A 25,610-nucleotide genomic window follows, 5' to 3' on the forward strand; every position below is an offset into this window, starting at 1 on the left:
TCTGGAAACACTAGAATAGATAACTACTCAACAGAGAATCAAAGCACATTACCTATGTCCTGAGGAAATACGTGTAGCATGGGCAGATGGCTGCAGCAGATTCAGAAATAGAGCTTCCTCTTCCCATAGACCATGTAACACAATAAAATTTATTTAGGCCATTGATACAAAAGTTTATACTGAAAAATGTCATGAAAATTCCTTCTGGCATTTTCAGCTCGAGTGACAGTGTGTGGAAGTAAGATGACAAAAAGCCAACCAGCAGTCATCAGTCATGACAGTCATCTGTCAGCTTAAGACATGGGTTTACTGTAGTTAGCTGCTTTCTGAGATGTGGGTGTGGAGCAGGAAAGATAAAAAGCTCTCGTCTCTCAGCTATTACTCTATGACTCAGCCATCAGCAGATTTAAACAAACACTACACTTACACTACAAATATGAACTATGCAGAAAGAAAAACAGATAAAAGCACACGGTAGGGTCAAAGTGTCAGGCTGTTGGTGCTTTTAAAGGCTGTAAATCATATATATTCAACTGGAAGATGTATTAAAAAGATAAAAAAAAAAAAAAAGGATCAGAACTGGATTTTTTCACTTTATTCCAAAAATAAAAACAATAGTTTAACCTGCATCTTCTTTGAACAAGCATTGAGTAGTTCATCATTAATGTGACTTTATTTAATGAAAACAAACAAAAAACTTCTATTATCAGAGCATCTATTGAGAAAAATAACTTAAGTTTCACGAAGAAACCACGGGCATGGTGATAGTCAGGATCTGGAAGAGAGAGAAAAAGATGTCAGACATGTAGCGTGTTTTATCATAAACTACACAACAAGATGACTTGCTGAAGTTCAGACTGAGCTTCAGAATGAGGAAGAAAGGATTGAATTGACTTTGAACGTGGCATTGTTTTTGGTCTGAGTGTTTCAGAAACTGCTGATCTGCTGGGGTTTTAACAAGCAACCATCTCTCCCAGGTTTTACAGAGAAAACAGTGTTTCTTATACCATTATATTAGCCACACACCCCCAATGGCGTCCCCGATGCTCTCAAGAAGTTCAGGTTAATTTTTATCCTATCCTCTCTATATGTTGTGGTTCACACAGACTCACCCAAACCGGGCAACAAAAGATGGAAAAACTTAGTTGGTTTGATGAGTCTCCATTTCAGCTTCACATTCAGATGGTAACTCAGAACATGGATCCATCCTGCCTTGGATCAGTGCTTCAGGCTGCTGGTGGTGTAATGGTGTGGGGGATATATTAAACTACCTGAGTATTGTTGCTGACCATGTCCATCCCTTTATGACCACAGTGTAGCATTTTCTGATGCTACTTCCAGCAGGATAATGCACCATGTCACAAAGCTCAGATTATCTCCACCTGCTTTCTAGAACCTGACAATGAGTTCACTGGCCTCCCCAGTCACCAGGGGCCTCATTTATCAAACTGTGCATAGCAAAACAAACTACAGGCGGTGTCTGCGGCAGACACGTCTTACTCCTGTTTCCGTTCATAAATCAGAATCAACTCTAAAGCGGGTGCACGTGAGACAACGCCTTCCCACGCCCACATGGTGGCTATAAATGGTCAGGTGGACGCCTATAATACATATTCATCACATCATTTCATGATGGCTCGGGAGAGAAAGGGAGGAAAGAACTTGAATTTTTCGGTGTGTGATGGACCATGTTGACAAACGTAAAAATGTTTAATTGGTGGGCACGGTGTGGGCATTACTGGTGTCAGAAAAGCAGAATAGTGGCAGCAGGTGGTTGATCCTGTCATCGCAGTGTCAGAAGACAAGACATGCCAAGAGTTATCAGAACATGTGGCTGGATTTCTCAGTCGGTAGATCACCCGTCTCCCATGCAGGAGACTGAAGTTTGATTCTCCGAGTGGTGAATCGCTTTGGAGGAAAGCGTCTGCTAAACGACAGTAATGATGCCGGTAATTTAGTCATTTGTTTTCATTTATAAAACAAATATATACAGATACATCTGAGATTGGTAGCAGTTTATTTAGTGTTAAATAATATTTCTTTCTAGTTGCTGGGCGTGCCAACTGGGTGGGCGGTGCAGAGGGACACAATCACCACTATTAATGAGGTGGACAAGGAGTTGCAGGAAATAAAGTCCGTCTTGACAGAAATTGGGACAACAATTTAAAAGAAAAGACATTGTGTAAAAATAAATAAAAGGAAATCCACCTCTTGTGTGTTTCATTAGTGTCGCATCACTTCCAACCTCCAGTCTATGTCCCGCTCTGCTGAATGACTTTCTGACATGCTGGCAGCTGACTGTCTACCTTATTTGACTGGATGGATTTTATAACATCTAAGTTTTGTTTCACAATGAGAGAACATATTTTAGTGTTGAGGTTTTTATTAAAATCATCTCCCTTTTTCCTGAAAATCCAGTGTTTTTTTCCCAAGCGTGCGCTCTTAGAATTAATTTGGAATGCGTGTTTTTATTCATTTCTGCAAACAGCTTTAATATCTAACTTGTGGTTTGAAAGGTAATAGTGGATTGTGCACAAATGTCACATCATTTCCTTGATTTTATTTTGTACCGTTGGTGTCGCTGTTTCCCGTTTTGCTTGATTATGTGCGTACGCCTGGGTCAGAGTTGCCGTGGAGGTAAGAACATTTTCCCGTCAAGTGTGGTTTTCATAAATCCCAATAGTTGACTCTATTTGGCGTAAGCAGGTTTTTGTTCCAGCTTGAAATGAGGCCCCAGACCTCAGTCCAGTAGAGCAGCTTTGGGATGTGATGGAACGGGAGATTCTCATCATGGATGTGAAGCAACTGTGTGATACTGTCATGTCAATGTGGAGCAAAACCTCAGAGGAATGTTATGACACCAAGAATTAAGGCAATGCTGCACTCTTAGCCCAGATTTTATTTGAACATAAAGTTTTTAGTATTAATTAATTATCATTTTTTATTTGTATAAAAGTGTTTAATTAATAAAACAAATATGTTGTTTCTAATAGTTTTCTACATCATGCAGTGTAATAATAATGATTAGCAAAGAAAACTGAACATGTTACGTTTCTGTCAGAGGGGGTTGGGCTACTTTCAAAACTCAGCATATCTGGACCACAAAGGCTCATGGGAAATGCAGATTCAGATGAAATTTAATCTTTTTGCTGTGTCTAATCTAATTGCTGTGCTATAAATTTGAGTTTTGTGCTTTAATTCCTGTGTAATGGTAACAATTAGACAGTGTTAGAAAGTTCTGTTCTGTTCTGAATTTTAAAGTTGGCACCATGAGTGAAATGGACGGCCACCAACACATCTTTCTTGTGTCATAGGTAAAGAGGTGATGGTTACTAACATAATCTCCTGTCATCGTTTTAGTTTTGCAGCTAGTAGTTCTGAACCCCTAATCTGTTGCTAAGATGCATCTAGAAATTATAACTGGAAGGTGTATGACAAAGTTCAGTGCAAGAAATAATTTGCATAAATGGCATTTAAGGTAGTTGGTTCAAGCAACTAGAGAGTATAAAGAATATTAGATAAGTGAACTAATGGGTTTGAGTAAAGTCTAATGTTGATATAACTTGATATGCTTCAGAAATTATAAAAACTTGAATGGTTTACAGGTTTCCATGCAAATGTCTAGTAAACCCAACTAATCCTGGATTAGAGTGTGAGGTGGACCTGATGGAGTGGACGGTGTACATGATTGTGTCTTACAAAAAGTGCTGGAGTTGTAATATTTCATCGTGTAATCTGTACCGATTAACAAAACAGAAAAGCTGATCTTTTCTTTTTCACATCTCTTTCCTTTTAAACTTCGGAGGTACTGTCTCTCGGTGAGCTGTGTTGATTTTATGTACCTGCGTGCTAATGTTGAACTGGGCCACGCTCTTCTCCTGGTGGACGAGAAACGGGTGGAAGATGTCAAGATGGAAGAGAGAGGGTCGAGCTGTGAGGACCAGCCTGTCCTCCCCGACATCCAGAACCAGAGACCGAGACGAAGTCTGCAAAGGAGATGAGATCATCCAGCTGAGACGCTGCTTTAAAGGTCCCATTTTATACATTTTTTCAACAATTTCATATGAATTTCATATGGGTGTCAGAGGTCCAACAACATTGTTTTCAGAGTGTATTAACCCAAATTCAGCCTTGGTCCTTAATTTCAGCCATTCCAAATGTGGCTCTAGTGAGCTCTACGGGAAACAGGCACTGAAGATGATTACCGGTGTTTAACAACGTTGTAAATGTTCTTTTTTAGCCTCTTGAGTTTTACTACACTCTTTCTCACAGTGGGAAACTTGTCTGGGTGTGTATTAAAGATTACTCATACAATACCTGACATACCACTCAGCTGAATGACTTTAGAAGTCTTGACTTGCTGATCCCATTTAATAACTCCCAGCCATTGTGTTTTTTATTTAATGTAAAAGTTCAACCCTTTTAATCCCAGACAGCATCAGACATGGTGTTTTCAGCCTCAGATGTCAGATTATGAGGCTAAAATCATGTTAAATGAATGTATCAATAAATATAGCAGGCCCACCAGAAAAAGAAAACAGAACTTTGTAGAAATAACACACAGATCAACAGTGACCAAGTCTTTTCTTTCAAGTCTTGGCTTTCAGGAAAAAAAATCTTGGCATTGAAACAAACACACAAAAGAAACTATTTCCGTATTTCCACTTTTTCCTCATTTCCAGTTATTTTTGCTACTATTTACCTGCTATCCACACTAAACCAACTCCACCCCAGCTGCACCACTGTGCTTTGTTCCAGCCATAGAGGAGCACTATTTTTCTTCTTTTCAGACACACATAGAAGTTTCTGCTCACTGGTTGACCTTTGGTTGCTCCTGATTGGACATCACCATCAGTTTAAGCTCCTTAGACCCGAGCTTTAGTTTGACTTGCGTCAGAGATTTCTTCTCGGTTTTTGGGTTAGGGTTTGGGGTTAGAAGGAACTAATAAATAGAATTTTATTATTAATAATTATTCATATTTTATTATATATGATGTAGATATAAATATACATTTAAATTGAATTCTGACACCACCAAATGGCAGTGTAAGTGTTCAACAGGTCACACAGAATTTAGTTATATGGTGCAGACAACCAAATATGTGACGTGATGTATGAGAACGCTAGGACTCAGGAGGTTAAGCTAAAACATGTCTAAATGTTTGGTGAGAAATGTGTTGTTGCTTCAGCTTTTTGGACTATTTATGCTGTTTTTATCCTGTATTTTCAGAATTTGTAATAAAGAACCTGTATGTTGACATTTTATTTAATTTATTTTATTCTAAGTTCTTTAAGTTTGTTTATTATTTTGGTTTGTTTGACTTTTTTTTTTTGATTTATTTAGCTAGATTTGGTTTTCTTTTTCTTTTTTCTGTTTTATTTAGCAATTTTTTTGTTTACTTTGTATTTTAAATTTTATATTTTGTTTTATTATGTATTTTATTCTAAGAATTGTTTTACTCCATTATGGTTGTTCTTTTACTTTAACTGTCTGAACAAACTTTCAAAGCTAAAAGCATAAAGAAAAACAAAAACAAAAGAAATGAAAGCTTTTTATCTGTCTCCTACCACGCCAGGAAGCTTTATCTCTGCGATGAGGTACTCCGGCTCTCCACCGGGAGGCTCCACAAGCAGCTGGAACTCTGGTCTAAGCATGCACAAACACAAAGAAAATTAATGAATCAGAAAAGCTGATTTTACCTAAAGTGTAACTACACCCCCTACTTTTTGCGTAACTCCACCCACTGCCGAATTTGAAAAATACCAGAAACTGCAAAGGTTGGGGTGGGAGGTGTGGAGTGATCAGGGGGCGAAGAGTGGGCGGGTCTGGAAACACAGGTAGAAATGATTGACATACAGCAGCTCAGCTCATTAGCAAGATGGAAAGAGAGATTCACAAAGCAGCTACGCCACAGAGCGTCTTTGAGGTGGAAGACTTTTCCCCTCCCGAATCTCCACAGCTACACATGAACCGGGTGGTCCTGAACCGTATCAGCGCTGTTAGCTGCCTGTCAGCAGCTTCAGCAGCTCTGGAAAGCTGTGGAAACTCACGGCAGGTTGTGGCAGCTGCAGGAAGTGCTGCTGGAAGTTGCTGCTGCTACGATTTGAGCTGCTGTCTGTCACCAGATGAAGATCAGCAGGTAAAGTCCGGTGTTACTTTTACACCCCTCAGAAGGACAAATTTGTCCCATTGTAGGAATATTTTATCAGAAACTTTGTGAAAGAATAGAAATCTTAAACTAGCAAATCTACACCATATAAGTTCACATCCCTTCTTATGCGTTAGTGGGCGTGGTTTTCTATGCCTGCAAGGCGAGGACTCGCCTATCTGCATCTGGAGGGAGGGGCTGTGGTTTTTTTTACATTTTCTGGTGACGTAGATATGGCTCTATGAAAAACAAAACTTGGTTTTACTCTGTAGGGGGCGTTATGAGCCATTTTTAACCCACAAAATCCAGTTTTTAAAATAAATGAAAAATAAAAATACAAATTCTATCAAAAGTGTTGGCGATTTTCATCACAATTAAAAAATACTGTGTTCTTTACAGCTCAAAAAACACATTTTAGGGTGCACTACTCCTTTCATACACAACATCAGATGGAGTAAAAAAGTGAGAGAAGAGTCACCTTCTAGCAGCAGCTGTGGAGGCCTCCCTGCAGGAACATTAACAGAGTGAGAGGTTTCAGTTTAACTTGGGTCTTCAACTCATAATAATAATAATAAAAAAAATCATTAAAATAATGCAAGCATTTTGTGTTTTCACTACAGAGGGATGATTAAATTTAATAAAACAAAAATAAGTGGCAAGAATAAACAAACAGATAAAAAGCCCTGCAACTGTATGTATCACAGGGAGCTTTGTGTTTCCTGGTGAACTCAAACAAAGACGTACTGAGGCTGCAGCTCCTGAATCACAGGCCTGCTCTTCGTCCGGATGTTCTGCTCGCTGACAGAACCCAAGAACTTCCGGTTCCTCAGCACCTTCCAGTCTGCACAAACATGATAAATCCATCAACTGCTTCCAGGATAACAGAGAAGTCACCAAACTCATACTAACCTCTGCTGAGCTCCAGACTGTATTTGTTCTCTAAACCCTCCACCGAAACCAGAATAACAAATTGCTGGAATAACGGATCTTTCTACAAGACACAATAAATACACACTTTAAATGACATGTTCTATATGTGAGGACGTCTGGTTTTATCTACATTTACAGTATTATGGGGGTATTTTTCTATCTTTAATCAAAAGTGTAATTGTTTGCTTTGAGAGCAAGATTTCTGGTTTTCACGCTCAAATATCATCTTGCTCTCTTGTTGACGCAGCCATTGCTTAAGAGCTGGAAATGCCGGTATATTTTGGAAAAGAAAAAACGCTACATGGTCATGTTACCTTTGGTCTGCTTGCACACACACCTGTCTCTACCACTAAGACTGGTGACAAGCAATACCGTTTATTGAGCACCGGTGTGTAGCCCCGCCCACAAACAAATTGGGTCAATTAAGAACAGATACAATCAATACACAATAACAACAACACCCCCACTTGTTCTTAGATTGACAGTGTACAACACAGTGCATCACATACATTCACAATAATTCATTTACATACCAAATAGAAAATACATAAATTTATCCATTCTGATTTTTGTTACAGATTTAGTTAAAATATCTGCTACCATGTCACCTGTAGGACAGTAATAAAGTGTTACCTTACCATCACTGAGCACAGATCGGACAAAATGATATTTAATATCAATGTGTTTACACCTTTGACAACATACAGGGTTCTTTGAAAGAGCAATGGCACCCTGATTGTCCTCAAAGACTGTCACTGGCGCACAATCAAGTGCATTGTCCATTCCATTTATCAAATTGACGAGATAGATACTTTCTTGTACAGTGGCAGACAAAGCCATGTATTCAGCTTCACATGTAGACAAAGCAACAGTCCGTTGTTTTTTGGACTTCCAAGAAATAACAGGTCCACTCTCAGACAAACTGAAACAATAACCAGTAATACTACACCTGTCATTCAGGTCTGCTGCCCAGTCTGCATCACTGTAAGCCACAAGTTTAAGATTTACATCATTTTTCTTGAAACACAATTCTAGGTCTGTAGTGCCTTTCAGATATCTCAGCACATGTTTAGCTGCGACCTAATGTTGTTCTTTCGGTTCGGATAGATACTGTGACAGTTTACTGACAATGAAACTCAAGTCTGGACGAGTAGCTGTCATTACATAAATTAAACTGCCAATCAATCCACGGTACCTTTTTGGATCAACAAGTTCACCATCATTATCAAATTTCATTTTCATTTCACATGGTGTTGACCTTGGTTTACAGCGAGTCATTTCAAATCTCTTCAGAATCTTTGTGATGCACCTTCTCTGATTCATTTTTATTTCACCATTCTTTTGTACAAAATCAATGCCCAGGAAATGTCTAAGTTTTCCAAGATCTTTAATTTTGAATTTAGCACCAAGCTTTTCCTTCACACTTTGTAGTATTTGACCATCATTCGCTGCAATGATAAGGTCATCCACCCACACAATCAATATGATCATTTCTTTGTCAGTTTGTTTACTGTAGACACAATAGTCAGCTATATTTTGAACAAAACCATTTTCAGTTAGGAAGTCATGTAGCATTTTGTTCCAGTTATCCCCTGACTGTTTCAGTCCATACAGTGACTTATTAAGTCTACACACCAACTTTTCTCCTGTTTTTGATTTGACTTCAAACCCTTCAGGCTGTTCTATATAAATTTCACAATCTATAGGGGCATGCAGATATGCAGTCTTAACATCCATCTGATGCAACTCTAAATCATACTGTGCTGCGAGCTGCATTAGGACGCGTACAGATGTCATATCCGCAGTAGGTGAAAATGTCTCATTATAATCGATACCAGCCGTTTGACTATAACCTTTTGCCACATATCTTGCCTTATGAATTGTTCCAAAAGGATTTTCTTTTACAGTATAAACCCATCTACCCCCCACTGCATGTTTACCTTCAGGTAAAGATGTTAATGTGAAGGTATTGTTCTCAATCAGAGAGTCCATCTCTTCCTTCATAGCTTTTTCCCACTGCTCTGATTCTGAAGAGCTCAAAGCTTCCTTCAGTGTCTGGGGGACATCACATGCAACACGATAACAATAGTCAATATTCATCATCTCTTGATCCTCATCACATTTTGCCTCATAATTACAGTCTGTATAGTACTGAGGGGGTCTCCTTTCTCTGGTTGGATATCGAGCACTTTGGCTGCACTGACCTTCACTTTTCGAGTTAGGAGTAACATCCTCTACCTTTATTTCTTGAGGGGTTACTTTGGGCATATCAGGTTTTGACAACTGAGTCTCGACTCTCTTTCTGTGTTCAAAGTGTTCATAAATGCCCTCATCTGTCTGAGTGTCACATTCACTGGTACTCTTTGTGACAAACTTCACCAGCCTATTTTTAAGTACTTTCCCTGTGTCTGGATAGAAAACAAGGTATGCTGGACTGTTTTTATCATAACCAATGAATATCCCTTTTTCGCATCGCGTGTCTAACTTTTTCTTGTCATATTTGTATGCATAACATTCTGAACCAAATGGTCTCATCTTGGACAGGTCAGGCTTCTTCCCAGTTACCAGATAATATGGGGTCTGACCGAGATGTCTGTTGTAACATCTATTTCTGATTACAGAAGCAGTTTGTACCGCATATGTCCACAACTCTTTTGGTAGTTTGCTATCAATTAACATACATCTTGCCATTTCAAACAAGGTTCTCCAGGTTCTTTCAGCTGTCCCATTTTGATGGGGAGAATAAGGAGCTGAGGTTTCATGTCTGATGGCATTTTTACTGAGCAGTGACTGAAAAACAGAAGATGTAAACTCTGTTCCATTATCTGACCTTATACATTTTATTTTACCATAAGGTGCAACATCAGCAATGAACCTCTCTGTAGCTTTAACAGCGTCACTCTTAGTTTTCAGAAAATAGGTGAACACGGCCCCTGAAAAATCATCGGTGAATGCCAAAGCAAATCTGAACCCATCTTTTCCTGCTGGCTCTACAGGTCCAGCCAGATCTGTATGGACAAGTTCGAATACAGCTTTAGCTTTCTCATCTGGATCTCTGTTTCTGCTCTGAGCAAATTTACCTTTTACACACACTTCACATGTCAGATTGGACTTGTCAGCTTTAGTTTTGATTTTCATTCCTTCTGTAACACTCTCCAACTTTAACAAATCATCAAAGTTACAGTGATCCAATATTTCATGCCACGTCTGAAGGTCATAGCATGCTTTACACTCGTCAACATCATTTGTAACAGTATTTAAATAAAATAGTCTATCATAGGCATGAATATCAAAAGTTGTACCGTTTTTATGGATGAGTCGGTTCTGTCCTTCTTTAAAGATGACTGTCGCCCCGTGCGCAATAGCTGCTTTGACAGAAAAGATGTCTTGAGAAAAGGATGGCACATAAAGCGCCTCTGTCAGCATCATGTCCACAATACGGCCCTTGCTGTCGCTCAAGCGCACTTTTGCGGTGCCCTTCTTCAGCGCGATCCCGCTGGCCTGCACTCCATCAGCCAACTCCAGAACATGGCTCTGAGGTTTAAAATCCGGATCGAAATCTTCAAATTTCCCGAGGTCTGTGATGATGTGTTTAGTGGCTCCGGAGTCTATCATGAGGCCCTTCTCCTTCACTCCACTGACCAGGACCTCGGCCACCTGCTCCACCTTGAATGGAAACGTGTGGTCCTCCTTCTCGTCCACCGTCCGCTTCACCTTGTCCCGTTTTCTCCGCCGACAGTGTGCGTCTTGGTGCGTGGAGCTTTTGCAGAAGCTGCACCACTGTCTCTGCTCCTTGTGCTCCCCAGCAGCCGACGTACACTCTGCAGCTTTGTGGCCTTTCAGGCCGCAGTTATAACAGGTGAGTTTCATCCTCCAGTTGTCTCTTCCTTTAATTTTCATCACAGTGTCCTCCTCCGAATTAACAGCACCAAATCTTTCTGTGCTCTCATAGCTTCTCAGTTTTGTTTTATCCGCAAAGGTTAATTTATCATCACTCTATGTAACATAAACAGCAAATGGCTTGAATGCTTCCGGCAGGCCCTTTAAGATCATTGCAGTCAATAAACCGTCACTCAAACTTTCTCCTGCATTCCGCAGTGCTGTGATAGCTGTCTCTGCGCGAATAATGTAGTCCGTGACGCTCTCGTTTACACCTTTCTGGAGGGACGTCAGCTCCGTGTACAAACTTATTACTCGTGGCCTCCCTTTACCGGCGTAATGGTCCCTCAGGCTCTGGAGCGCTTTCCTGCCATCATCGGCGGCGTCTCTCAATACAAGGGACAAACTTTTGTCGTCTAACACCTGGATTAGGACTGCATACGCTTCTTCGTTTTTATTGGCGTCGTCTTCTGCATCCTCGTCATCCGTGGCGGGGGCTTCACCCAGTATGGTGGTTTTTAAGTTCAGCAGACGCAGATGTGCCAGAAACTTTGTTTCCCACAGTTCGTAATTCTTTTCATCGCCATCAAAATACAATCGGTTCCATCGGCTCCCAAACTCTTTACTGGGCCCATAACCTGTTGACGCAGCCATTGCTTAAGAGCTGGAAATGCCGGTATATTTTGGAAAAGAAAAAACGCTACATGGTCATGTTACCTTTGGTCTGCTTGCACACACACCTGTCTCTACCACTAAGACTGGTGACAAGCAATACCGGTTATTGAGCACCGGTGTGTAGCCCCGCCCACAAACAAATTGGGTCAATTAAGAACAGATACAATCAATACACAATAACAACAACATCTCTCTCAAAACTCTGCTCTCACACTCAGAAAGTCCCTCTTGCTTTCAAATATATTGTTCTTCCTTTCAATAGAAGACGAGATAAATCAAGCAAATAGTCCTCACCTTCTTCAGGGTGTGTTTGTTTTACTTGACACAGTGACTCCACACACTTAGCCCAGATTTTGTTGGAACATAAACTTTAGTAGTGACTAATTATCATTTCATCATTTTATGTTTTATATAACAGTGTCTCATTAATAAAACAAATAAGTTGTTAAAGAGACCAAGTTTGAGCGCAGAGTTTTGAAGGGAAAAACGATATATTTGAAAGCAAGAGGGACTTTGAGTGTGAGAGCAGAGTTTTGAGAGAGACCAAGATGATATTTGAGTGTGAAAACCAGAAATCTTGCTCTCAAAGCAAACAATTACGCTCTTGATTAAAGATAGAAAAATACCCCCATACAGTATGTTGAATTTAACCCTCTAAGGCCCGACCCATGAAAAAAAATAATAAAATAATAAAAATAAAATATTATAATGTGGTTTTCTGCTTCTGGGTATCTATTAGGGGACAGAAGATTTTCAACAGGATTTTGAGCAAAGTTTATACCATAAATTGAAACAAAATGTCTCAGAAACTGTAAGTTACAAATATGCTCTTATGGGTTAAAGGAGATAAAAAGAGGGAATAAGTCAAATCAAACCTGACACTTCCGGAAAAATTCCTGGTTGACGACGACATCGTAAGCTGTGCAGCCCAGAGAGTCTGAGACAAACAAACACAGTGATTAAAAGGAATGTTTTAAGATTACAGGAAAATTAGAGCTGATTTGCAGTAATTAACAGTTAATGTACTTCACTCTAGAGGCTGCGCATTTAGAGAAACCACCTACATTTGTTGGGTTGTAAACATTTCTTGTTTAAATATACAGATGAATGGTTGTAAACTTCCTCTTTGGAGTCTGCCCTTTCATGTTTGAGCTTTTTCATGTGCTTGTTCCTGCCCGAGCATGTTTCCACATCAGAGCATTAGGGAAAATATATTTACATCCTGACATGAGATTTCTGGGAGAATTTTTTTTTCCTTTTATTTCAGACTAAATACAAAAAATACCTAATATATAATATCATGTTATAAATTAAGTACCTTGACAAGTCTTTATATGCCAATGAGCCTTCAGGTAAGAGAGTTCACAAAGTTCAGTTGCGTCAGGCTGACAGGAAACACGTCAACAACAGGGTGCTGCCAGTGGACAGAAAGAAATAAAAAAATAAAATAAAAAAAAAAGGCGTTGCTGTTCTCAGTCAGCTCCAGCTTTGTGTTGACTCTGACATAGAGGATCTGCCTGTACATGAAGCCAAGACTCCCTGGAGCCCCTATCATGTGGGAGAGCTGTTTAATTTCTGGCAGACTGCCATGTCATAATGACTGTAGACAATGAAGAGACTTTTGTACAGTATTACGTAATAATTCCTTCTGCTGGTTTTTCAAAGAAGATGTGGTTATTGCTAATAAAGAATGCTTTTCACTAACATGTTGACAGCTGCACAGGTTGTTAAGGTGTGTGAACAACCCCTGTGAGGCTTTTCTGGAACATTTTGAGACAAAATCTGATCAAACAGAACAAGTGTGTGAACCACTGCAGTTTTTTTGGAATGTAAGACTGAGGTTCCTGATGGACCAGGTTGAAAGGTTTTATTTGGCCAGCACAGAGTGGGCATTACCAGGGTCAGAAAGGCAGAGAAGGGCAGCAGGTGGCAGATGCTGTCAACGCCGTGTCCGAAGGCAAAACCCGCCAGAGGCATTGGACGTTGCAGCTGGAAAGCTCGGCTGGCAGGGCAACCGCCCCATGCAAGAGACCAAAGTTTAAATCCTACAGTGGTAATCGCTTTGGAGAAAAGCGTCTGCTAAATGGCAGTAATGATGCCAGTACTTTAATCATTCATTTTAAAAATATTAAATAAATATGTACAGATACATCTGAGATTGGTGCCAGTTTATTTAGTGTTAAATAATATTTACACTCCTGCAGGCGCAGAGGGACACAGTCACAGCTATTAACCAGGTGACCAAGGAGTTGCGGGAAATAAAGACCTTCTGGACAGAAATTAGGACAACAATAAAAAAGCGTTGTGTGAGAATAAATAAATAAACCTCTAGTGTGTTTTATTAGCATTGCATCACTTCTAGGCCTCCAGTCCGTGTCCCTCTCTGCTGGGTCTGAATGAATGACTGAAGCTACTTTTCCCATTTTCTTTTACTGACTGGTACATGCTGACAGCAGACTGTTGCCTTATTTAGCTGAATGTAATTTATAATAAGTAAGTTTTGTTTCACAATGACATATTAATATTATCTCCCTTTATCTTGAAAATCCATCTTTTTTCTTAATTTTTTTCTGAGCGTGCGCTCTTAGAAGTATTAATATCGAATGTGCCTCTTTATTCCATTTTGCTAACAGCTTTAATATCCAACATGTGGTGTGAAAGGTAATAGTAGATTGTACACAAATGTCTCACATTTCAGATCATTTCCGTGATTTTATTCTGCACCGTTGGTGTTGCCGTTTCTCGTTTTTTCAGTTTTGTGCAATCGGAAGGGTCAGAGTTGTCATGAACTTAGGAACAATTCCCCGCCAGTTTGGTTTTTATTAATCCCAAAAGTTGACTATAATTGGTGTACGCCGCTTTTTGTACCAAGGCCAGCTTTAGAAATGAGGCCCCAGATGCTCAGAGGAATCTGATTGGGTTTGTTAATAAAACTGTCTCCTTATTCTCCTCCCAGTAAGACTCTGGCTTATGTATTAGCAAATCCTCGTTCTACTGGAGGAACTGGGCTCAGAGTGGTATTAAAACGCTTAATGACCTGTACATAGGGCAAGACCTTAGAATCTGATTTTAGGAGTTAAGAATTTGCTTTTTAAAACCATTTCTGCTCCCCAGAGGAGTGTGACTGCATTTCTTATTTTTTCAAAGTATGGAAATGGCCATAAGGTCATGAGGTTGTGCTTCTAATCTGGTTTCTTCTTGTACAATGGACTCATTTGAAGGACTGTTACAGTGAGTATCCATGGCAACGGAAAAGATGTTTACCAGGATACACTGATTAAGCTCTCAGGGACAAAATTTACGTGCAAAATAAGTAATCGAATTACAACAAATGTAGGAGGAAACAAGGAGGATGCAGGGCAGGCGCAAGGCAGAGAACTGGAGGAATTTAAACCATTTCTTCCAACCACTGATGGGAGATGTAACGTTGTTAGCTAACATAATGGATGAGCTCAAGGCGCTAACAAGGACACAGAAGGAATACAGACAAAGCAGTATTATATGTTGTACTGAAACATGGCTGCTGGAACATATCCTGGACTCTAATGTGTTTATGCGTTGCTTTACTGTACGAGCAGATCAAGACCATAAAGATAGCTAAAGCTAAAAGGAGGAGGTCCTACAGTATAGCTTGCTTTTAAAAGTGGATAAGGACTCTACGGATAGGATGGAGTTTGGTAGATCGTTCCACCACCGGGGGACAACAGAGGAGAAGAGTCTAGTAATTGATTTTGCGCCATGTTGTGGTGGGAGCACTAGGCGTTTTTCGCTGGCAAAGCATAACTGTTGAGAGGGAGTGTAGCTCTGGATTAAGGATTGAAGGTAGACAGGAGCCGTTTGGGTTATTGTTTTGTAAGCCAGAAGCAGAGCTTTGAATTTGATGCGTGCTGCAACTGGAAGACAGTGAAGAGCGATTAGCAGCGGAGTGACATGAGCTCTTTTGGGCTGGTTAAAGACCAGACGTGCTGCTGCGTTCTGGATCATCTGCAGAGGTTTAACTGAGCATGCAGGCAGGCCAGCCAGTAAGGAGTTGCAGTTGTCAATGCGTGAAATGACCAGAGCCTGGACCAGGAGCTGGGTCGTGTGTTCAGTCAGGTAGGGTCTCATCCGCCTGTTGTTGTAGAGAGCAAATCGACAAGACCGAGCAACCGAGTCAACATGGTCCTTAAAGGTCAGCTGGTTGTCTACCAGGACACCAAGATTCCTGGTAGAAGATGTAGGCACAAGCATGATAGAGTCAAGCTGCACGCTTATCTGTGGCAGTAAGGAAGGATTGGCTGGAAAGACAATAAGCTCGGTCTTGGACAGATTTAGCTGAAGGTGGTGATCCTTCATCCATGCGGAGATAACACCGTTATCCTTTACCAACTGAATTTAAGCTTATCACAACAAAAACTGCAATACATTCGAGGACTGTGAATGGACTAAAATAATTACAGAAATCATGTTTCTCCTTTTTATTTGAAGTGGACAAAACTTTTGATACAAGACTGCAGATTTAACAAACTTGGAATATTTATGATATTTTGTTGAAAATTTAAAACCAGATGATTAGACGACTTTGCCAAAAATGAGGTCACCAGACAATGGAATATGGAGAAAAATGGAATCGGATTTTATATGGCCCTGATAACGGTCCAGTACCTACGTCATTTACCAGGTTAATACAATTAAAGATTATCAGCATGTTAAACACCTTCTAAACTCTACAGGCTCAGGCTTAAATGTGACCCAGGGAGGTGGAGTGCTTAACTCTAGGTCAGGGGTGCCCAAGTCCAGCAAATTCAGCAAGCTCTACTATCCTGGAACTTTTTAGATGCAACCCTTATACACCTGAATCAAATGGCTCAAATCCCTCATCCACATGTCATTCAACTCTGCAGATGCCTGGTAACAAGCTATTCATATTATTCAGGTGTGTTGGAGAAGGGATACATCTAAAAGTGGCAGGATAGTAGATCTCGAGGACCAGACTTGGGCACCCCTGCTCTAGGTACACCCAACGGTACCGTCCTGTAATACAAGGCTTATGAACATCTGTCCACAACTGTACTCAGACAACACTTGGCAGAGAGGTTCAGCCTTTTGTGTTCCTTTTTTCCTGCTGGCAGACTCTGCTCTTTCAACAACATACAGATGAAACTCAAAAAATTTGAATATTGTGCAAAACTTCATATGTATGACTAGAGGGCTGCAACCATAAGTCAACGTTGTCGATAATTGTCAACAATTAAAATAGTCGACAATGATTTTAACCGTTGACTATTGTCGGCAAAAAAAAAAAAAAAAAAACCTACAGAGTGAGACATCGTCTTCTTTCCTATCTCTGATGAACGTTGAACATGCGCAATAAAGTCCACCAGGGGAAAAATATGGCGGCGGACCAGGGAACAAAACGACGACACTTCACATTAAACTTACAAAGTAAATTAAATACATGTGAGATTTGTAAAGAGGACCTTGTGTACCATGGAAGTACGTCTGCAATGCTTGAACATTTAAACAGGAGGAACGTCGGACTTGGATAGCCTCATGCAGGATTTAAAAGCTGAAAGTGAAATATGAGCCATTTAATAATTATGAGATACATAATCCGATTAGTTAACTAGTCGTTTTAATAGTCGATGACTAATCGACTATCAGAATAGTCATTAGTTGCAGCCCTATATGACTATACACAGATGATCAACATTTCTGTATTCAATATCCTTTTTTTTTATTGATTTCATGTAATATTACCCTATACTAAAATTTTTATTAATGTGCTTTGGTATAGCATTTGGAAAGTATCCAACGTCTTTTGCTAACTAACAACAGGTCTGCTCCTCAACAACTAGACATGCAACTACAGGTTATCAAGAAATGGCATGTTGGTGAAAATACCACTGAAATGTTTATACTAGCTTTCCTCCATCACCCCCCCGCACCGTCCCCTGGCCTTCAGTTGATGAGCTTGTGAATCATTTTAATTATAAAATTATTGCTGTGATTGCTCTCACCAAGGCGAAAGTGATAGCTGCCAAAAAGAGAGCTTCATGGAAAAATGCCACGCTAGTAAGAGCTGAAAAACCAGAATGTGGAAAAGCTGAACGCAGGTGACGGAAAACAAAGTTGCAGGTTCACTATGAGATTTAAAAAGAGAGACTGAGGATTTATAACCTCGGATGGGCAGGTTATATTTTTTTATATAGCTGTAGGACTTCTTTTAAAGAAAAGAGACATTTTGCGTGTAACAATGCGATTAATCGCAGCATGTCATGCGATTAATTAATTAATTAAGCTACTTGCACTGCACCATCTCGGTTTCTTCAATAATAGTGTCATGGCATCATTATAAGCCAAATTAAGTCTCTGTAAACTTGCCTTTCTGTAGTTTGACCTTCATAGCCTCATAGATCATATAACTCCAGTCCTCAGATCTTTACACTGGCTTCCTGTCTCTCAAAGAATTTACTTCAAAGTCCCGCTGTTAGTTTGCAAAGCACTGAATGGTTTAGGACCAAAATACATTTAGAATCTTCTGGTTTGTTATGAACCAGCCAGATAGAATAGAATAGATCTTTAATTGTCATTGCAACAAAGTACAACGAAATTGCAGATCCCTCAGGTCTTCAGGGTCAAATCTACTTTCTGTTTCCAGAGTCTGAAATACACCTGGAGGGGCAGCGTTTAGCTATTATGCTCCTCACATGTGGAACAAACTCCCAGAAAACTCAGGTCTGTAAGCCATAATCATCAAAGTTATAACAAATAAATGCTTGAAACATCTCATTTGGCATATAATGAGTCTATATATTAGTTTCCCCTTTTAGGTTACATTACTGAAAATATTAGTTTTGCGCATTATTGTAATTTTTTGAGTTTCACCTGTACTTCTGCTGAATGACTTCAGACAGCCATCATCCCATCCCACAGCAGGGTGTGACCAAGCTGGTGATCAAACGAGGCAATTTGGATATTTTTCTCTTTATCAGATCATTCTCTGTAAACCATAGACATGGTTTGTGTAACCATGGTGTGTGAAAATCCCCGTAGATCAGACGTTTCTGAGATGCTCCCCGACAACCATGCCACGTTCAAAGTCACGTAAATCCCCTTTCTTCTTTATTCTGATGCTCAGTTTGAACTTCAGCAAGTTGTCTTCATCATGTCTACATGTCTACTAGATGTGTTGAGTTGCTGTCATGTGATTGGCTGATTTGCGTCATCAAGTAATTAAACACCCAATACCTAATGAAGTGGCTGCTGAGTGTATTTGCTGTCATCAAAACCACTACTTAGATGATGTCATTAGCTGATAGTATCTAAGTTCGGAAAGCACCAGCAGAAACACCTGTTAGGTAGTCAAAGCTACTGAGCAGACGCAGTTTGTGTTGTTGGTGTTTGGAACATACTGTTGTCTACTTCCGTATGAGGCTCGCCGAGGCTCATGGGAACTCTGTAGCCACTAGGATCCTCTGACTGAAGCAGCTGCACGAGATCGTCCCTGGAGAGGTCTGGCGGGGGCGGGACAGAGTCTGACTGACAGATGTTGATGAAGATTTTCTCCTTGTTTGGCACAGACAAAGTCTTCACACACATGCCTGGAAGGAGGAAGAGGGACAAAAATGAAAAGCAAAATGTGAGAAAGAAATAAGAAACCCTAAAAGTCCTGAGAAGGCAATAATGAAACAAGTGCCAACAATTAGAAAAGGCTGACACATTTAATAATAAATCCTAAATTTGGAGAAGCTTACCGGGCTGAGGTCTGATTAGTTTTGAGTTTGTAGTTTCAGTCTGGAGCTTTCCCATCGTCTAGCAAAACAGCAGATTATTCATTTAGTCAATAGGAGAGCAAAATTTTCAATTTACAATCTTTGAGGAGTCTCTTAAGCACATATAAATAAGATAAAAGAAATATAACAGGCACAAATATGTAAAAAATGAAGATATATATAAAAGATCCAGATCAGGTAAATGGTGGTCCACAATCCCCTGAGCTGTCCTCACTACCCTTGATAAGTTCCTCTTGTCCTGTGCTGTGCAGCTGCACAACCACACCGTCAACACTGAGACACAGGATGCTCTTAATGGAGGCGCTGTATAAGTTAACGAGCAGCTGAGAAGAGAGTCCCATCTGCTTCAACTTCCTGAGAAAAAAGAGTTGTTGTTGGGCCTTCTTCACCAAGTGAGAAGTGTTCACAGTCCAGGAGAAGTCAGAGGAAATGTTGATGTCCAGGAACTTAATGATGTTTACATGCCCAACTACCTCTCCATGTATGCTTAGTCTTCCTGGACCAGGTGCAGAGGCATGCTGACAGACCCCGGTTGTGGCGCTTTGAACAAATTAGGGAGTTTAAAAACAGTCAAGGAAGCATTTTTTTCATTACTTTATTCCCAGAAATCTAGCAGCGGACAGGAAACTGCAGTGTTTATCTGTGTTTCAAAACCTAATGCATTATTACAGTGACTGCAAAAGTATTCACTCCCTAATTTATCTCTTTATCTCTCAATTTGCCCGACACACTAGCAACCTTAAAACTGCTAAATGTTCCTTACTGTAAAAAGAAAAAAACAAAACAAGAAACAACACAAAAACAAATAAAAACTTAAGTGTGTTACACCCACACCAGTCACTGCCGTGGACACACCCACTCTTACCCTGCATTCCCACTGTCAATGTCCTGAGTACCGATCATCAACACCTGTGACCAATTTATGTATCCGGCTTTATAAGCACCACCTCCACAACCAAACCTTGTTGACCTTGTTCCAGCATAGATGGACTTTTTTTCTCTCCCCTTCCCGTTCCTCAGTCTGGTTTCAGCTGGACTCCAGTGGTTTTCCTCCTTTGGCTTCATAAGCAAGATTATTGTTTTAAGTTCAGGTCACTCATCAAATATCCATGTTAGTCCAGTCTGTCTCTGTAGGTTCCTTCATAACAGTCAGTACTCCTGCAGCAGTTACAGCTGCGGGTCCTTTAAGGTTATGTCTTTATGAGCTTGGTACATCCAGCTAATGCCACTTTTGATCATTTTTCAAGTTGAAGCAGTTCTACAGATGTTCAGAAGTCTTTAAGTCCTGTCACAGATTCTCAGTCAGATTGAGGGCTGGACTCCATCTCATACATTATAACCCATTAAAACTTTTCTACTTCAGCAGTATGTGTAGCCTCATTGTCCTGCTGAAAGTGATGTTATATGAGGTTATATCTCAATTTCAAATTGCCGAAAAACTCAGAGGCGTCAGAGTTTCCATGTATGTAGCGCCTGCCTTCAGTCCCTCAATTCTAGGCAGATTCTGTCTAGATGAGAACAGGATGGTTAGTGACTGGCTCGTAAGTTCCTGTTCCTTGGTGGAAAAGAAAACACAGAGAATGTTGTTGTTCAGCATTTTCATGAAAAAATTAAAAAAACAATTTAAAGAAACAAGTTTGATAAAAAAACTAATTCAGATGCACTGATCATTTTTATTATTTTACCTGGAAAAACTGACAAGTGGAAATTCTTATTGGCCAACAACTTTACTAATGTTAATGATTTAAAAAAAAAAAAAAAAGTTCATTTAGTGCTGTGGTCAGCCATCTCTCAGTGGGAGGAAAATGGAGTATCTGTAGAGATCCAACACACAGCAGAATGTAATCTTCACAGAAAAGCTACAGCAGTCTTGGCAGACAATTGGTGTTGTCATCCAAGCACAAACAAACCCACATTTCCTGTGCTTTGTGCCAGCTCCAGTCACATGTTTACACTGCAGATGTGGGAAGGTTACAGCCTCATTCAAGTATGTGTAGAAACAATCTTTCACATTGTTTTAACTGCAACTTGTGTAAACAAAACCCTTCCACTGAATAGTAATAAAGTGCTCTTGAAGGCCAAAAGCGTATGTGTCACAAATGTGTCATGAATATTTTCAGAGATGAGGCTGTGTAATTACCTTCCTTTGAACTCTATTAACCTGTTAATTTGACATGGTGTTTGATCATTTACCAACCAGCACTGACACAGCGACGGAGCAGAAGAAAAGCAGTCCTGTAATTAAATGAAAGACAAATCACCTGTAACAGCAGCTGCTGGTAAAGTTCCTCCTGCTGCTGCAACTCCAGCTCAGAGCTGAGGAGCGAGGAGTCCGTCATACTCAGTTTGAGCTGAAATCTGTCAACAGGTCCTACGACAAAGAGAGAGATTAACAATGAATGAATTAATTTCTTATATTACCAATAAATCAAACTCGGGGCTGAAATTCTGGAGTAATTTTTCATCATGTAAGTCTGTTTCTTCTGGGTTCGGCATCAAAGGTCAAATTTGCTTCATAACCTCCTCAGTGTGCATGCTATAAAACTGAAAATATGTATTTTCTGTGCTTGAACTGTTTGTACATTCATGTCTTTTTATTACAGTTTGATATTTGCAAAATCTGAAAGATATTTACAGGGTCAAATATTCTCTTTCAAAATCCTGAGAAATTGTAGAACAGGCAGCTGCATGCTCAGATTTCTCTTCTCCTGCTTTTGTAAAATGCAACAGTGACTGGAGGCTTGGATGTATGTTGTAATCTAATCATATTGAGAGAAGAAGAGGGACAAAGTGGATGGAAATGCTGCCAACAGGCTTGTGGCTGCTGTTTTATTCTCCCAGGTCTCAGAATACATGATGAATCCATTGTTTGGCATCGTGAGTTTGGTTTCACTTCTGCTATTTTGGTCGTGACTTTGCAGGTTCATGAACATCTGATTAACAAAGCGAAATGACTAATGCTGTTTAAAGAAGGTGTCAGGTGTAGTCTAGGTAGGCAATAAAAATAGTCCTCGTGAACAAGATGTAAAATTATTGTGAACAAGATAAGTTAAAGGAAAATGCTACATAATGTTAAAATTTGTCATTTTATGGACAACATTTTATTTCTGCCAACTTTTTAAGAACAGAGAACTTTGTTCTTCAGGTTACCCAAACATAACAAAGTTTATTTTCATTTGGTTATTTCACACGTCACAGGAAACTTTGCCCATGGCAGAGTTCTGCGACGGGCTGTGTGCCATCTATTGAGGCAGTCTTGAGCCAGCTTATGTTTGATGTGTCAACTGGAAAAGTCAGAAAGTAGAAGCCCTAGCCAGCCCTTTGGAAAGCTGCTGATTCACTTCTACATTGAGCCAGCACTGGTTTAACAGCCTGTATGCCTTTTAAAGTTTTTTTTTTGTTTGTTTGTTTGTTTTTGGTCTTTTATTACAATTTTATCCTGTATGTGTGTTTTATGGACATGTGTCTGCAAATAAAGTTTATTATTTTGTCTCTTTGAGGCTAGACTACTGTAATAGTCTTTATTAAGGTATCAGTCAGTCTGTTGTCTCTCTTGCAACTTGTTCAAAATGCAGCTACTTAATTTTTAACAGGGTCACATAAACTAATCATATCACACCAATTTCATCTTCTGTTCATTGGTTTCCAGTCCGTTTTAGAGCGGATTTTAAGATTTTGTTTGTTTTCGAGTGTTTAAATGGGCCAGCCCCCTCCTGTCTTTCTAACCTCTTAACACTACCCACTACTTCCAGAACCTTGAGGTCTGCTGATCAGATGCTTCTGGTTGTCCCGAGGTTCTGGTTAAAACACAGTTGTGATCGAGCACTTTCTGTTCTGGAATCGCCTTCAGTCAGATCTCACCAACAGATGTTAAAATATATATATATATTTTAAAAACCTAGTTTTATTCCCTGGCTTTTAACACAGACTGAGCTTTTGACATTTAGGTCTTTGTGTTGTTTTCCTCGTGTTTATATCTGCTTTTTGTTGTTTTACTTGTTTTCAAACTGCACAGCACTTTGGTCAACGTCTGGTGTTTTCGAACGTGCTTATAAATAAACTTGACTTCCCAATGAAGCTCGGTGTATTGGAAGTTAAACGTGGATACGCGGTACTGAAGTGGTGTTGACTAAACTTCTTGTTTGGTATTTATTAATAGTTTACGTGACGTTAGCTTAGCTTTAACCTGCTAGCTAACACACATTACTCCCTGTTCTCTGTGACGAGAACTTCCATTTTTATTTATTTAATTTGCGTATGTAGTGTGTTAACTGTTCTCCTCCACCTGTCAACAAAAGTATATAAAAGTTAGCTTACTAGTGTATTCAGTCCGCTAACGACTCCAGATTTCACGTTTCTGTTGACTTCCTTGTTCCTTCTAGCAACGGTCACTTCCGTTAAAGCCCTTTCAGATTAAAATAGTTTAATTTCAAAGAGGGCCGTAAACCTAATTAATAATAATAATAATAATAATAATGTTAACAATATTTTAAGCTTGCTGTTCATGTTGCAGTAAGTACAACTGAACAATATATTATTTCGTTTTCTAAAACAGGGGGAAAAGAAGGTGAAAAATCCAAAATGGATGTCCTGTTAATAAAAAAAAAAATGTTGGTAGCCGTGTTATTTATTGGAGTAGCTGTCAGTTTATCTCTCATAAAATCATGTGCATACACAGTACTTTCCACAATCACTCAGTTAACACATTGGCATTTGTTTGCACATATTATTCCCAGAAATCTAGCAGAGGACAGGAAAATGCAGTGTTTATCTGTGTTTCAAAGCCTAATGCATTATTACAGTGGTTGCAAAAGTATTCACTCCCCAACTTATCTATCTCTCAATTTACCCGACACACTAGCAACCTTTTTTTTTTTTTTTTTTTTTTTTTTAACTTGTCCTGTCCAGCATCATAGCAAGCAAACTGATAATCTGGTTGCTGTATCGTGCTGAACAAATTTGCTCTGCCAAGGGGAGGCCTATGGGTAAGGCTCCTCTTGATAATGTGATTAATTTATATATTTATTTACTTTGAATCACGGAATCTATGTAATCTTGCTGGACCTGACTGGAGGGGACAGAAAAAGATGGAAAATAGCAAAAGAAGAGCAAAAGGGAAAGAAGAAAGGAGACAAAAAGATCACAGACAGAAGGAAAACGACCCTTCAATCCACACCATCACCAGACAACAAACTGTTACACCTGTACATGAACACACCAGAAAATTTCCTACAACTTTTACAAAAGCAGAAACACACACACACAGAAAAAAAAAAAACAAAAACAAAAAAAAAAAAACAAAAAAAACAGGGCTGCCAGTCATTAAGAGTTTTTAAATAATAACCAAATCAAATCAAAAAAACATAACAGCGACCAGATACTAACTCACAGGAAAAATACAAATTTTTTTTTTTTTTTTTTAAATAATTATCGCTTAATATTAAAGACCCACTAGACAACTCAGTGACTGTGTCAGCATGCAGAGCATGAGAAACAAGGAGTGATCAGTGATGAAGAGTGGTGAGTGAGATCATGCAAATGCGACCTCGCCTCCACGGAGGCCAGAGGCAGACCAGGGCCTGGGCCGGGCCCTCAGCAGCAGACCCGGAGCACCAACCCATGCCACCCCACCACAAAGACAACTCCAGCCCCACCTGAAGGGCGGCAGAGGAGAGCCCCAGCAAGAGCCCCCCACGGTCCCGGGGCACAGGCCCCAGTGGGCCAAGATCAGCAGCCGCCGGCCCCGCCAGGGACCGGCCCACCCAGGGCAGCCCAAGCGAAGGGCCCAGGGCCCCAGGAGCCCAGAGGCGGCCGCCCCACCCCCCAAAGGCAGAGGGCCCGCAACATGCCCAGGAGGACCAGGCCCCCCCAGACAGCCACCCGGCGTAGGCCAGCACACACCCCGATGTTCCAGCCGCACACCCCGGGAACCAGGGTGCTATCGGCCCCCTCCCCCAACTCCCCATCTACTTCAACCTGCATCCCATATAACCCCACACTCACACCCTCCCCCGTGCCGCACCCACAATCGCTCACCACCACACAATCACGCCACACCCAACCCTCCCACCATGCCCCGTGGGGGACACCCCAGGCGGACCAGCGGACAGCGGGCCCCAATCCCCATAGAGCCAGCAGCCCACCAGCGCAGCCATCCCGGGACCCGGCCCCGGGGCAACCCCCCCTGCCCACCCCCAGCCAC

General features: G+C 40.4%; 1 protein-coding gene across 1 annotated transcript; it reads right to left on the minus strand.

Annotated features, from left to right (window-relative positions):
- Positions 1-580: 580 nt before the first annotated feature.
- pih1d1 (PIH1 domain containing 1) lies at positions 581-23,798 on the minus strand. Its single transcript, XM_041971870.1, has 11 exons — positions 23,726-23,798; positions 21,670-21,779; positions 19,370-19,427; positions 19,028-19,216; positions 12,509-12,570; positions 7,059-7,140; positions 6,894-6,990; positions 6,628-6,654; positions 5,569-5,647; positions 3,843-3,986; positions 581-775 (listed from the first exon to the last, which is right to left on the minus strand). Exons 2-11 carry the CDS (start codon positions 21,745-21,747, stop codon positions 740-742), a joined length of 852 nt encoding a protein of 283 aa, XP_041827804.1. The 5' UTR covers positions 21,748-21,779; positions 23,726-23,798; the 3' UTR covers positions 581-739.
- Between the last annotated feature and the right edge of the window lie 1,812 nt (positions 23,799-25,610).

The sequence above is a fragment of the Melanotaenia boesemani genome, chromosome 2, assembly GCF_017639745.1.
Source record: "Melanotaenia boesemani isolate fMelBoe1 chromosome 2, fMelBoe1.pri, whole genome shotgun sequence".
NCBI lineage: Eukaryota > Metazoa > Chordata > Actinopteri > Atheriniformes > Melanotaeniidae > Melanotaenia > Melanotaenia boesemani.